Source organism: Physeter macrocephalus, chromosome 15 (assembly GCF_002837175.3).
Source record: "Physeter macrocephalus isolate SW-GA chromosome 15, ASM283717v5, whole genome shotgun sequence".
NCBI lineage: Eukaryota > Metazoa > Chordata > Mammalia > Artiodactyla > Physeteridae > Physeter > Physeter macrocephalus.
The window spans coordinates 60240541-60255480 of NC_041228.1; the positions used below are offsets into that span (position 1 = coordinate 60240541).

Consider the following 14940-nt stretch of genomic DNA (forward strand, 5'->3'; position numbering starts at 1 on the left):
AGCGCAGATAAAACGCATTGTATAGTTTCTTCGAAAACCTGAAGAGCTTCTTGAGGACAGGAACTGCTTCATATACCCTCTGTGTTTGTTTTATTCACTAGCACAGTGCAATGAGGACAAACAAGCTTTTGTGTGTTACTAACACACCAGTCTAACAAAATGTGTTTCAGTAATTATCATAAAATATACCAATTTTTCATTCGATATGGAGAATTCAGTTCACAAACATTTTTCAAAGAACATTGTATAAACCAAATAATGGTTTACATTCTGCCATAAAAAAGAACTAAAAACTATGTAATGTCATCAGTGACTTTTCTAATTTGCCAGTCCTCACTACCCGCTCCCAAATCTCTAAATCTCTATCCATCTCATCATTACTTCTTTTCTTTCCCTCTCAGAGGATGTCCTTCCCAAAGATCAGCTATTACAGTTATACTCTTACATGCCACAAATAAGGCCTTCCTTTCCAGACATCTTTCTCAATGTATCTTCACTGGGACAAAGGGTCCTCTTTAAGACGGTGGGTGCTGGAACAAGTCAATCCAAGTATAAATCCTGACTCAGCTGGCACTGTTACCAGCTATGTGACCTTGGATAAATTAATTAAGCTTTCATCACCTTAGTTTCTTCATCTTCAAAATGGGTATAATAATAATGCCTACTTAATAGGTTTGCTGTTAGAATGAAATGAGTTAATATATTTAAAGAACTTAGAAGATTACCTGTCACCTAGTAAGTGCTCAATAAATGTTCAAATTTTTCTCACTGCACTCGTTGGCCATGGAGCAGAAGATGAATAAAGAGCATTAGAAGAGTGATAAACATGTGTAATATTTTTTAAAGGGAAAGGGAAAAGAAGCTGATCAGGTATAAATAAGAAGTGACCAGCAGTACTGAGTCCAGTTAATATCAGTGATTGCTCTTTTGGGAATTCCACTTCTGGTATAAACCTAAGAGAATGAAAACACATGTCCACACAAAAACCTATCCACAAATGTTCATAGCACCATTATTCATAATAGCCAAAGAGTGGAAACAACTCAAATGCCCATCAACTGATGAGAGGATAAATAAATGTAGTTTATCCATGCAATGGAAATTCCATAATAAAAAGGTATGAAGTACTGATTCATGCTACAATATGGATGAATCTTGAAAACATGCTCAGTGAAAGAAGTCAGTCACAAAGGACCATACATAGTATGATTCCATTTATATGAAATGTTGAGAATAAGCAAGTTTATATAGACAGAGGCAATTAGTGGCTGCCTAGGGCCGGGACAGGGGAGGTTGGGATTATCGAGGGGGGAGGGGTAAATGGCACAGGATTTCTTTTTGGAGTGTTGAAAATGTTCTGAAATCAATTGTGGTGATGATTGCATAATTCTGTGACTATTCTAAAAAACCTTTAATTAGATGCTTTAAATGGGTGAATTCCGTGGTACATGGATTACATCTCAACAAAGCTGTTGCAGATTTTTAAAAAAAGCAGCAAGAAACCAGAATACAATGGCCTCAACATTCGCTGCACTGCCCACATGTTAGGTTTTGTAGTTTAGTTCTTTTAGTTCCTCCCTTTTCTATTTTAGAACTGATTTCTTGAGACTTTTACTCACATTTTCCTAAATAATTTCATGCTTAATTATTGAGAAATCTGTCTTATTTCATCATTTTCCCCTATGGACATCGACAGTTGATCAGTTTAAGAAGATATTTGTTCTGATTACCTAATTCCCTGAATTTCAAGGATACTTTTGACTCTAAGTGTCTTGTATCTGCTGTGAACTTAAGGCGAAGAAAAGAGTAGAGTACTCATTAGACAGCTATTAATTTGAGAAACTCTTTGCTTTAAAAGATAACTTTTCAGAAGACTCAGTGCTCAAGCCTTTGTAAAAAGATACCTGCCCCAATGGTGGGACTAGGACCTGCCTTCTATAAGGTGAAAAAAGGCTACATGTGCTCCCCCAGTTGGTGAGGCCATTTACTTTCTGGAGCACCTATCACTTTTACCAAATCATAACCTGCTCCCTGAACCTTTGATTAGTCATGTGTACATACAGAACTGATTTCAGGGCTTGTGGACGAGTCTTGCGCAACCTCATCAAAGGTGTATTACCTCTAGGGACTGAGAACACTTACAATTTGCAGGAAGAGATTTCTGAGTTCTACTTTAAAACAAAATAAGTAGACATTAATTATTAACTCATAATCTTCAACAGTTTTTAAAAATAAGTCTTCGTATACTGTATTCTCACTCATTTCTCTCTCTCACAGACACACAGACACGTGCACGAGCACGCAGTTTGTTTCAGGGTTTGAGCAAAATAGGTATGGGGAGGTCTCCTTGGATACATACTGAAAACATCACTGGAGTACTGGCATTTTGACTTTATAATCACCAAACACGTGAGAACTGAATACATCCACATTCTTCTATACCCACTGATAAAGAATTAAATGGTTCACTTTTTAGAAAAGTGTTCACAGACTTTAAAAAAAAATCAATTTCGATGTACTTCTGTATCAGTGCTTTTCCAATAAGTTATGAAGCCATTACTTTTAAAGGGGTAGCCACAGTTCTACAGGAAGAAATAAAAGGACCTAGTACATGCTACAGGAGCTTATAAGTAAATATTATACCTGAGAGTCTATTTTGAAACATACATCTAAGTAAATGTCGACACAATTAAGCAATAGGAAAGTTTTGCATTTTTGACTTAAAGATGGTAATTCTCTTGCCATGTTAAGAATGAATACTCTAAAAACTAAAGAATTCTTCATAAAACCCATCTTAGTTTTTCTAATATTTAAGGAATTAACAGAGCCAGAGACTCTATTTCTCTGGGAAAAAAGAAAGTTATTTATGAATTCTCTTTGGATCTATTTTTAAGGAATCTGGTTATGAGCCTGGAGAGTATCTTCTCAGGAAATATTCATGATGGAAAAACTTGGTACGATGGTTCCATCCAAATAGGATTTTTTAAATTACTTAATTTGCTAATAAAAATGATAATAAACCAAAACAAATAAATTAAACCAGAACTTGCTTTTAGTCAAATTCTTTCTCAAAAGACATTGAGGGGCCTCTGTTTAAAAAGCGGTGATAGTGTATCATAGTAAGTAGGAGAGCGTTTTCTCCCTTCCAAAGTTTGTGTAATATCAACTCACCAAATGAAATAAATTCTGAAAGGTGTGTTCCGCTGTTCACATATTTTCCATTTTAGCATGTTAATCTTATTTTAAAAAACAACACTATTTATTTGGTGTAAACTGGGGAATCATTCTCCCCTTCCCTCATGTCCGGTGTCACCTGCCCTGTTACTTAGTGGTAAGTGCTGAATATATGTTGAGTTTAAAGGCGATACTTTGTAAACTGACACTCTTCCAGAGGGGATGGCAATCAGACTTGCTACCGGATTTCCCACAGCTGAACAATGAATGACTTCAGGCTCTAAAGACATATGCTAGTATTATTTTCAGGCCTGCCAAATCCATAGTCAGAAATATTTAAAGTCTTGAAAAGATGATACTGCCCATCATAATTATCCAAATGTCCTTGCATCCTTTACACGCACCAGCTTTGGTATTGGGAGCTTCTCTCCTGCTAACAGTTCGGTCACTTCAAAACTAAGACTATTCTTACTTTCCATTAAAAGAGTATTTCGTTAATGAGTACGGTCAACTGCAGCGGGGTCAATGACTGAGAATTTTTTGCAGGATCGGTAGCCAGATTCAGGAAGGCAAGCTTTCCTCAAGCATCTCTAAGGGAGGTCCATGTCAATAGTTCTAAAAAGATGTGGGCCGGTTCCTTGGAATCATTAGCAAAATTGCGAGGAGGAGAGAGAGGAAGGGAGTGCATTAGAAACCTATGGTGGAAAGAAAATTCCTGCAAGCTTGGAACGAAATGAATCAAAGTAAGAAGTAAAAGATACAAGTTATAAAAAAATAATAATAATTCAAAACAAGATTCTTTTTAAAAATGCTAGTTACGCAGCAAATGAATAGGACTTCCTCCAGTAGTTATAAGGATGTCAGGAGGAGGGAAGAGGAGACTCAGGTCCTGGGCAGAGAGCAGACTGTGCTTTACTTGTTGCTGTGTAGGAAGTTAAATGCTTAGGGAGGCACATTCCATCTTTCAGGTCAGCAGGGTACCATTTAGTACATTACTGCTGAAGTACCCTGGTGACCTGAATGAATTAAGGCAGCTTCCAAAGGTGCTTAACTTGCAAACACTGAGAGCTCAGGCACTCGAAGTGATAAATATTCTATGAGTCCTTTACTATTTAATATACCAAACACCCCAAAATGCCAGCAAGAGGAAAGTTTCTTTAAAGGGAAAGAATTCTGTTGTGATAGGAAAGAGTCAGGTAACAGTTTGAACCAGCCGTCTCTCCTTCGGGCTTGGAGATGCCCGCAAGAGGTGTAAGTTCATCACGTCAGTTGACTGCAATCGTGGGTGCAAACCCTGCCAGCCAGCTCTTACGCTACATTGCATCTGCAGTGCCTTTAAGGGAATCCGTAACTTGAAGGAATAAAGGTGGGCTCCAAAATAACTAACCCTGGGCAAAACGGTTGTTTGCCTCTGAGGCCCCCAGCCCTTGTCTTCCTTTCTCACTCTCTGTTCCTCCTGTTCTCAAGTATTACAACAAAACGTTTTCATTAGCAAAGCCTCATACCGTAGGCTAAGGCTTGGGTTGAAAAGAGACCAGAGTGAGAACCCCAGCACGTGCTCTTACTCTCTGTGAGGACTTGAACAAGGAGTTTTGCTCTGAGTCTCAGTTTCCTCATATGTCAAAATGGGAATAACAACATATAACTGTTGGGAAAAGTAAATGAGACAATGCACATAAAATGCTTTAACTTACGATTGTTGTTCCAAAAGTTGTGCCATTTTAAGAGGTGATAAATGGATAAGTCAAGTATCAATACGGTGTCACTGACAATAGACTGGCATCAGAAGAAGGGATATTTGGGGTGAGATTCTTTCCAATAGCTTGTAAATCACACATAGACAGTCATTTACCAACCCTATCTATAAATAAGGCTCTTCTCGACACAAGACACATAATCATGGACTGAAAATCAGTGTGTAAGACTTTTAAAGCTTTCCTCCCAAACTCGAACTAAGCAATACAGTTGGACTTATCAATAGCTCATTTCTTTACATCCTCGGCACTGCATTCCACTAATTTTTATCAGCAGATATCCAGGGACAAAGAATTCTTCAACCCTAACCGTCCTCCACACTACTCCCTAAAAATTGAGTAATCAGAAAATATAACCCTAACATTTATCCTTCAAGCAACAAGGAGAGAGAAGTGTATATTCTATGCTTCCTAATATTTCCAATGAAAGAAAGTATTTAGGAAAATCTGTATCAATAAAGTATTGAGAGTATGGTCTCAATACACATTTATATTTACATATACATATTTAATATATGTACGTATAATATTCAAAGCTGCAAAAGTACTTTTCCTTTAGGAAACCTAGAGTGTTAATAAAATGTTATAAAACTGAGTGAAATGAAATGTTGCCACATGTAATTGTTATTTGTGATAATACAGAACTGTCATTACAATAATTTACCTTTAAGCAGAATTCTCGACAGCACTGCAGACTGAAGTTAGAAAGATCCTCCAAGACTCAAACTAAAGTAGCATCCTGGTTCTACAAGGGAATTGACTGAAGTTATAATCTGACACATTCTGCATTCTTTAGTAAGTGGTTCTCTTCTTCATTTTCTAGGCAATGCATCAGTGGCACCATCCTCATGTTTAAAGAACAACATAAATGTTCCAAGAAATAGAAAAGCTCTATCCTGCTCTGTAATTCCCACCATAACCTTTGTCTGAAACTGACTAACAAAGCCGTACACTGCAAGAGAGCAATGAGTCAGCCAAGACATACAAGTGACATTGTTCTACAACTACTGATGACCCAAGAAAGCAGTCACACTCAGCCTTTTGTCCAACCATTGTTGAATAAAAGCATGGAAGCTTTCAAGGGCTAGTATATGGATTCAACCCTTAATTTGATTAATGTCCCTGCCACACTGGAAGAACAGAGTGAGTTAGGAGGCATCACCTTAGAGAAGATGGTTTGTATCCTTCCTCCTTAATGGGATACAACCTCCATAAACAGAGACATTTAAAAACCTGGCCCAAAGGAAGTGCGTAATGAACGTTTCTGTATTTATTAGAAGTAGAACTTGGGATGTCATTTGGACATTCTGCAAACAGAACATCAATCACCATACTCCTCCTAGGTTACAGAATCTGTGAAGATGTTTCCTAAAGGGTTCTTGGGGGCTGTGCCTCCATCGCTGTTCTTCTTTTGAATAATCATATCATCATAAACTCTCCCGCAATACACTGATAATTTGGGGGAAAAAAGTGCCTTTGAAGGCTTGAATTATCTGAATAATGAACAAATCTCCACGTCTAATTGAACTCAGCCTAAGCAGAGACTCAGACTCCAAGCAAACTTGGTAAAGCATTTCCAGTAGAACTCAGGCCGACCAGATGTTCTGGAAACAGAACCGTGGTCATTACGCACATGCCAGCTCCTCCACACTCCACCCCGGGCCAAGACCCTTTCGGCAGCGCGAGGCCTGCTTAACATATGACTCTGGCCGCCTTACCGCGTGGCATCCTAGGACCCATCTGAACATTTCAGCGATTTTAAACGAGCTCCACTGACACGGATGATTACGTGGAATCCAAAGAAACAGACAGGGAGGGCACGTTCATTATGAGTTATAACACCTTTGTCTGCATTCCCTAAATGACCTCAGGTTGGGGGACACATAGGGATTTACTAATTTGGGTTAAACCATACCTACACTTCACATGAGACAGAATGAGCACAAGTTATACGAAAACAGTAACATAAATCCCAAAGTCTGAGTTGACATGGTCCTGGAGTGAAGTGAATGGTAGTGCCGGAGTTTTTACTGCTTCTCTGAAGTGGAGGGTTGGGTGTGATGTGTGTGGGGGGTGTGTGTGTGTGTGTGTGTGTGTGTGCGCGCGCGCGCGCGCGCGCACGCGCGTGTGTGTATCCGGAAGAAGGGAAATGCAGGAAGCTCTTAGGGTGGGGCACCGCCCTATCACAACCCCATCCCTGATGTAACCACTGTCCCCCCCCTCACACATTAGAAATTCATCCAGGTCAAGCGGTTCCTTAAAAACCAAATGCACCTTGGGAAAGACTTGAAAGTCATTTACACCTTTGGATGCACTACTCTGCTTTTATGAAAAAGGCTTCTTTCCTCCTTAATGAAAGGAATGCTCGTTTTCTTTGGGGAATTAGACGGGTAATCTCGCAACACGGAGTACTTCCACGAAGAGAAGTTCTAGATGAGAAAACAGTAAGGATTTCAGCAAAAGAGAGAAGAGAATAATGGCGTGTGCCTGATGTGTGGGGAGATGGTAGCACTAGTTAAGGAAAGACGTGTCAGAAACAAAATAGGAGGATTCCAATGACACGCTTTGCTGTCTTTAAATTTCGTCTGGGTTTGTTAACAATTTCACACATTAAAAATCATTTTATCTATCCTGACATGGATGTAGTAAGTTGTTAATACCTGGTCTAAAGTAATCCTTCTAGGGATTGGTATGTATCAATATATATATCTATATATATATGTGTATCTCTCTATCTATTACGTATTTGGATAGACAGACATTTTTGGTCATTTCTTCCTAGTGGAATACAAAGAGGGTTCTCAGCTCATAATGTAGTACGTATTTCTCGCCATGTGAATGCAGTGAGAATGCCCATATTTGTGCTGGAGTAGCCGTGTTCCAACACATGGCTGTGCTTCAGTAAATGTCAAGCTTAAAAACAGAAGTAGACATAGTAGTAGGGCTGGCCAATTACATTGTGGTCTGAAAACACTAGTGATTTATTAGTTGCTATTAGCTAACCAGCTGACCTATATTTGATCTGTATATTTATTAGTTATAAGTATTAAGCAAGCATGTATTTTTCTACTACAGAAACTTGTTTTTTCAACCTCTGCCTTGTCTTTTTATATGAGAATACAGCAGAATAATTTGAGTTGTGATTACTTTTTTAAAAAATAAGTCCTGCAACTGAAATTAAATTTCACACTGCATTTCAACCTTGAAAGGAACAGAAATCTGAAACTAACACAAAAAGTGCAAAATTTTCCATATTCACGTTGATGGTTAGCAACAGAAAAGAAAAACTTTTGTTTATCTCTGAAAACAGCTTTCTTCATCTAAACAAATGACTAGAATAAGATTAAGAAAAACCTGTTTTGGTTTTGTAGATACACACACATATTCCAATTTCCTTTTGCACAATGACTTTTATGCATATGGGTACCACGCAATCGCCTAACCTCTTTTACCATCGCACTGGGACAATGACAGTTCAATAATTGAAATGGTACATATCGGGTATATTTGATTTTAAATTGCAAAGTTGGGCTCAGGGCTATTGAAATGAAAATGCTCGTAATTCTTTGTTAATTCCAAACTGATTGGGTTATTCTTTCCTACCAGTTAAAAAAAAGAAACAGCAGAAAAGGCAGGTGAAGCTAATTATTCCATTTTTTATTTCCTTGCCACATACTTTGCCCAGCGTGGTTTTTGCATTCTCTTCTGTGACCCTCCCCAGCACCTTGATTTCACTTCTTAACCCGGATTCTTTCATCCATAACATAGATAATGAGAAAACTCCAAAAATGTTCCTTGGGGGAATGTTACACTAAAAGTTACCTAGGACTAAGTCCCACGCGTCGTCCTTTGCTCACCATGGAGACAAGAGATTCATTCACTGCCCTCAGCCAATTTGAAATCCAAATATGAAAACAGCATTATGGAATTCAGACAGATGATTCTCCTTCACAACTAGCAGATGCAGGAAGAAAAAAAAAAAAACTAGTATAATTAAGCTTTTGACTTTGAACCAGCGAAGCTGTGACCATCTCACTTAAAAATACAGTATAATATTATCAAAGCAGCTAAAGCACAGGTGTGGCAAGCGTATTTGCATGCCCTGCACCGGATGGTGGTCGACCAATCAGCTGGCCAGAAAAGTCTCGGTCATTCTAAGGCAAGAATAAGGTAAACTGTAAATCTGAAATATTACCAAAGTCTTATTTGTTCTTTCTCACTTGGAACGTGTAGTGCTAAGTGGTTTTCATTACATCTTTCTACTGGACACTTTGGAAAAGGATTGGGATCATTTAAGGGGTAGACCAAATTGCAGTGCATTTTTTTTTAATGAGAGTTGGAAGTAAAGGAGTTTCTTTAATACGTCTCAGTTCATGCATTAGTCCATTATTCATCTTACAAATATTTATTGAGGATTCATTATGTGAATATCAATCGACAGAAATTTGTAAAGGATGCAAAGGCTTGAAATTGGGAAAACATAATCAAATCTAATAAAGTGCTTAGCTGAGAACACTGTGTTGGCGTTGTATACAGATGCGCGCGCGCGCACACACACACACACACACACACACACACACACACACACACACACTTTACCTTGCAACACTGATTGTAGCCATCTATGCATTCAGTACTTATTAGCCTCACTTTAAACACACTTTCAGACATTAAAAGTGAAGATTGGGCTTCCCTGGTGGCGCAGTGGTTGAGCGTCTGCCTGCCGATGCAGGGGACATGGGTTCGTGCCCCGGTCCGGGAAGATCCCACATGCTGCAGAGCGGCTGGGCCCGTGAGCCATGCCCGCTGAGCCTGCGTGTCCGGAGCCTGTGCTCCGCTACGGGAGAGGTCACAACAGTGAGAGGCCCGCGTAACGCAAAAAAAAAAAAAAAAAAAAAAAAAAAAAGTGAAGATTAAGGTCAATCTGCAGTTTCATTTTATCGCTTGAATTTCCTAGCCCAATTTTGCTTCGTCGTTAAAATTTCCAGAGGAAAAAAAAAAAAATCAAAATTCAATAGTGCTTACTGCTTCAGAGAAGTTTGCCTGAAGAGAGGAGTAAGCTTTTCTTAACAATAACAAAATTCCTTAAAAAAAAGAGAAAAAACTCCTAAGGTAAAGAATACTGCCAAAAAATGAACACAGCTTTGTTTGTTTTTGCAGTCATCGTTAGCAATAGACATAAAGGTATTCTTTTTTTTTGAGTCCATATGGAAAAATCATCAACACACTCTGCCTCCGGGTTCTTTGCCAAAATACCGTAACCCACAAGCCTTCTACCTTAAACATGAAAGGAAAGGTGTTGTTCTGGTCAAATAAAGAAATAATTTTTACTAGCATACGTCTAACGTTAACGCTGCCTAAACCCTGCCAAATACATTAAAACAACATCTGTAAAACAGATTTTCATTAAATTGATCAGGTTAAAGTTACGCAGCTAGGCAGATGATGCTTTTAAGCTACCCCTTAACCTTTAACCTTTAACCTCCTTAAACTGGAATAAGGACACACACATCTTTGAGGTAATACTGCTTCAGGCTGACCATGCAAGAGGTAAGTGGCCCGTTCAAATTGCCCCGACAGATCCCCACATTTGGAGTGTTATGAATCAATATGCTGTCAATGAGGAGAAGCGCTGTTTTCTCCCAGCTCTGTATTTGTCTTTTAACTGCTACTTGTCACTTTCCCTTGAAGTCTGAATAATTCACGGTGCAAAATGATGTAAATTAAACTCCTAATGAAAATGAATTTTATATAGGCGATTATTATCTAGTCATTAGCTCAGACACCATTTTAAGTCGAATTTTAATATTTTTGCCGTATTACAAACCATCATTTTTTTTTTTTCCAGGCCCAGGCCAATTTGTTAGGGACTCATTTAAAAGCAATTAATGTTACTTATGGAGCAATTTTATTTTGCCGACACAAGCCGACCAAGCTTGCTGATATCCTCATTACCGCACTTGAAAATCCGCTGGATCTGCCTCACACAGTTCCTGTAAATCAGTTTAGAAACAGCATCCTCAACACATTGCTACTCCGGAGGAACTTTTCTAGTGACTTCTAGAAAGAATGAATGCTCCTTGAAGGCTAATGCAAAATAATAATAGTTCAACTGCCCAATACCAAGTTTCAGTGGCTCCAGTATTTATCTTGTCCATCTTCCTTTAATTCATGGTAAGTTTGCTCAAAGTGTGTTTTTGTTTGTTTGTTGACCATTTTTAGACACCACACCACAAGGACACTTGGGCATTTAAGAGATAAGCAAATAAAGAAGATGGGGGAAAAGTCAATTTATACATGACATAACATTTTTAAGGTAAGAGTACACATAGCCTTTGGTTCTGGGATCTAAAGCTCTCTCTGCTTTAAGGCCCTCTCTATAAGCAAGTTCTGTCTCATCTGGCTGTTACACTTTCAAAGACAACATCCAACTCTCTCTGAAAAGGAACTTCAAGGGTAACCCTGACACCTAGCAAACTGCTCTACAGACAGTGAGGGTAGTCAATCCCTACTCATGGAATGAATGGATAAACGTAATACACACATACACATGTGTAAATAATCGTCAAACAATTAAATAACATTTCCTGAGAAAATAAACAGGAACGCTCTACCTTTCTTTAGCTTCCCCCATGAGATTAATAAAACAGAAAAGTCTGTACATTTATATCTTCTATTCACAACATGTTAATATAAAGTGTTAGAGGAGCTGTGTGAATACAAACACAGTTCATGAATATTCTACATAGCTCCCAGGGTCGAGATCTATTATTTATACACACTTAATGTTTATTTTTTTTCTCCTAGGTGTCCTAAAAGTTTTAATAGTTCAGGTATCAGCAGAAGAAAAGTTGACAACTGAATGGCTGTCAACTGTTGCTGTAAAAGCTATGAATTATAATACAATTAATCCATTATATTACATTTTCAATACCATCAACTTAGAAGCCTTCCATCTTACGTCAGGGCCTGTACTCCCCTCAAACTGTATAACCCAAATCTAATGCTTTCATTATTGATCCACAGAGAGCCGATATTACAGGAACAACGTTACAAATTCTCACACCACGTCTTTAGGTTTTCACGCTCAGTACATCAATCCAGGATTTGAACTTCAAGGAACAGCCCAGACAAATAGTGGCAGGCCAACCCAAATAAATAATTCTTGCCCCTGCTCGAGATAGCCACAATCTGCTCTTTTTGTGGTCTGTTTATAGTTCGAAAGAGCATTAGAAGAGCCACAGGTATTATAATCACTGGTTGACTCCTGATAGTATAGTTATCACTGATTTCTAGTATAAATCAATAGATAACACTTGCAAAATGGATTTTGTAATCATATTTAGAGCTTGTTACGATGACTAATGGCTTGCAATATTTTCTGAATTTTAATATCCTCTGGACAAAAGAAGTTTTCGTAAGTTACCAAGTTATTCCTCATAGAAATGAATCTGTTACATTTGTACATGAACCAAGACAAGCAAGCCAATCCAGTAAACAAACTGCAGAAAATAAATTAACCAGTAATTAGGGTTCGGAAAAAGTCAAGACAAGGTATCTAACCAATGATGATGTTCATCACTTGTGCGTGTTCATTACATCCGTATAGTTCCCCCCCCCCCGGTAACAGTAAAAGTCTAGTTGCCATTCAATGAACATTTTTACCTGTGCCACACCCACTGAGGGGGTTAAAAACTTTACTAGCTGGGGAAAGTCATGCAAAATAACAACAGAGTCAAGTAGGAGACTGACAACCGATGCTAAGGGAGGGCGTGTTTTTACTCAATACCACCAGGAGCTTGCAGGGAAAAAAAAAAACCCCAAAAACCACACATCGTGTTTGCATCATCCTTGTTTGTCACCAAACAAAAGATGATGCACTCAACAAGGCAGCACTATTTTTGTCCCCTGCTCCCTGAAACCATTAATACTTAGCTAAGAGTGTTGCTATGTTGTTTTTGATCAATCAGTAAAAGAGGTTTAAGAGTATTATGTTATATATGGAAACACTCAGAAAAGTGATTTTATTTAAGGGCAACCAGTAGAGCGATCAATCCCACGGAGATACGTGTAAAAGGGACATATGGCAAATCCTTTAAATATATTTTCCGATTCCATCTACTTCAACAGGCTCTGCATTTAGCAACGTGAAGCAGAAACTGTGGCTCCTGCCCTTCTATTTTGTTTTTTTTTTTCCTCTCCTTTTTCCTTAACTTGCAGATTTGCGGTCCAAGCTCCAAAACAGTTAATTCCCTCCTCTACTCTGCGCCAACAGAAATGGATGACACTGCTTACCTTGTAGAGCTTCAGGGCTGCCTCGTGCCTGTGATTGGTGGTATGCAAGCGTAATTTATCCACACTGTTGGTGTAGTAGTCACAGGCGTTACATTTTAGGTGAACAGGGTTGCCAATGGCAATGCACTTCAGCCTCCACTCGTTGCTTTTGCCCCCTTCTTTAATGTGAGCCACCAGTTGATATTTCTGCATATGTTTATCAGTCTTGCAGTGGAGCTGGAAGTTGGCTTTGAGCTGAGTGTTGTAGTTACAGAGCTTGCACTGGTAGATATCTCCAATTACAGCCCTCCATTCCTCTTCTGGGAGGGAGCGCTCACTGCTCACATGCACGCTTAGGGCCTCCAGGCTGTCAGAGGTGAATTTGTTGCAAACAGCACACTGGAATAGCTTCAGCGCTGGGTCACTGATATAAGGTGACAGCTCTCCTGCAGTAAGGAGGGACAGGTCATCACCCATTAGCTGACCACTGGCAAGCCGGATTTCAGGCGGCAGCTCATTATTTACTACAGGAAAAAAAAAATTAAGAGGAAAAATAGAGACTGGAAAACACAGCGCACACAAAGGAATCTGTAAAATAAAGTCTTGACAAGGAATGTGCTTTCTCTAGAGCTTAAACTATAAAAAGCTGTAATAGGATTGAATCAGGATCAATTACAATCATCCCTTTCAACTTCTAAATTCCCTCATCAGATAGCTTTAATTACTCCTACTGGGCATGACGTCATTCTGAAATTTGTATTTTCGAGGGCAGGAAAGTTGATCAATGCCATAACAGCACAGTCACGTGCTTGCAATTTAAGCACCTAGATAAACGTACACGAGCACTAATTGTTATTTCGCAATCCGTCTGAAAGCTTGATGAGCTTTGGCTAACACTGTATGCGTGCCTGCAATCTATCGCCAAATATCTGGGGTAAGGTAACGGTATTACTGTTCGTTTAATTATCTTCAATCACAGACATTAAAATATTTTCCAAAAAATTTTCATGAAAAATAATGGCATACCCTTTGGAAGCTCAAGTTTGATACCTGAGTGCATAACTCCCGAAATTGAAGCTACAAACCGAGTAAGGTATAGCTAACGGTGACAGGCAATGAATGCCCGTCAGTATTTGTTAATCAACCCGTTACAGGAAAACAAAGTTTGCCAACTGCTCTTCTGCTGTCCTTGCTCCCTTAACTCCTTCCTCTCTGAAGTTAATTCAGGTTTGAAGTGAAGCACACATGGTTGGATTATCCAGCTTAAAGAGAAAGTCCCTTCTCGTAAACTGTCCCCAATTTGTGGGCACTCACCACTTTATCTGGGTGCATCACGCCAAATCTAAATGTGATGAGAAACTAACAGCAGTGCGGAAAAGCAGTAAATACTGACCAAGTCCCGGTGCCAGAGCGGCCGCTGTCGCCGGGTCCAGCTGGAACGGATTGATCATCAGCTGCGGGTCGCCGGGGTTTTCCAGCTTCACCCCGGTCAGGCCTATATTCTGGGCTAGGTAGTACTGGTACAGCTCTGCCTCGGCCGGGGCGAGGCCCAGGTGCAGGTTATGCTGGATCTGCTTCATGTTCTGCTGCAGAAGCATCATGTTGTGCATGTGCTTTTCACTGGTCATGTGAATCCGCAGGTTCCGGGCCACGTTGGTTTCGTAATCGCACACCTCGCAGCGCCAGGTGGGTTTCTGCTTGGGTTTGGACGGAGAGGGGGTCCCGCAGCCACTGAGGC

The 14940-nt window shown here is 39.4% G+C and overlaps 1 protein-coding gene across 1 annotated transcript in view; it reads right to left on the reverse strand.

Annotated features, from left to right (window-relative positions):
* ZFHX4 (zinc finger homeobox 4) overlaps window positions 1–14940 on the reverse strand; it is a 180864-nt gene that overhangs the window by 140482 nt on the left and 25442 nt on the right. Inside the window, exons 2-3 of the mRNA XM_028500720.2 lie at window positions 14596–14940; window positions 13224–13726 (exon numbers count right to left, since the gene is read on the reverse strand). The exon at window positions 14596–14940 is cut by the window's right edge and continues 2291 nt beyond it. Coding sequence (XP_028356521.1) covers window positions 13224–13726; window positions 14596–14940 — 848 coding nt within the window. The remainder of the gene's footprint in view (window positions 1–13223; window positions 13727–14595) is intronic.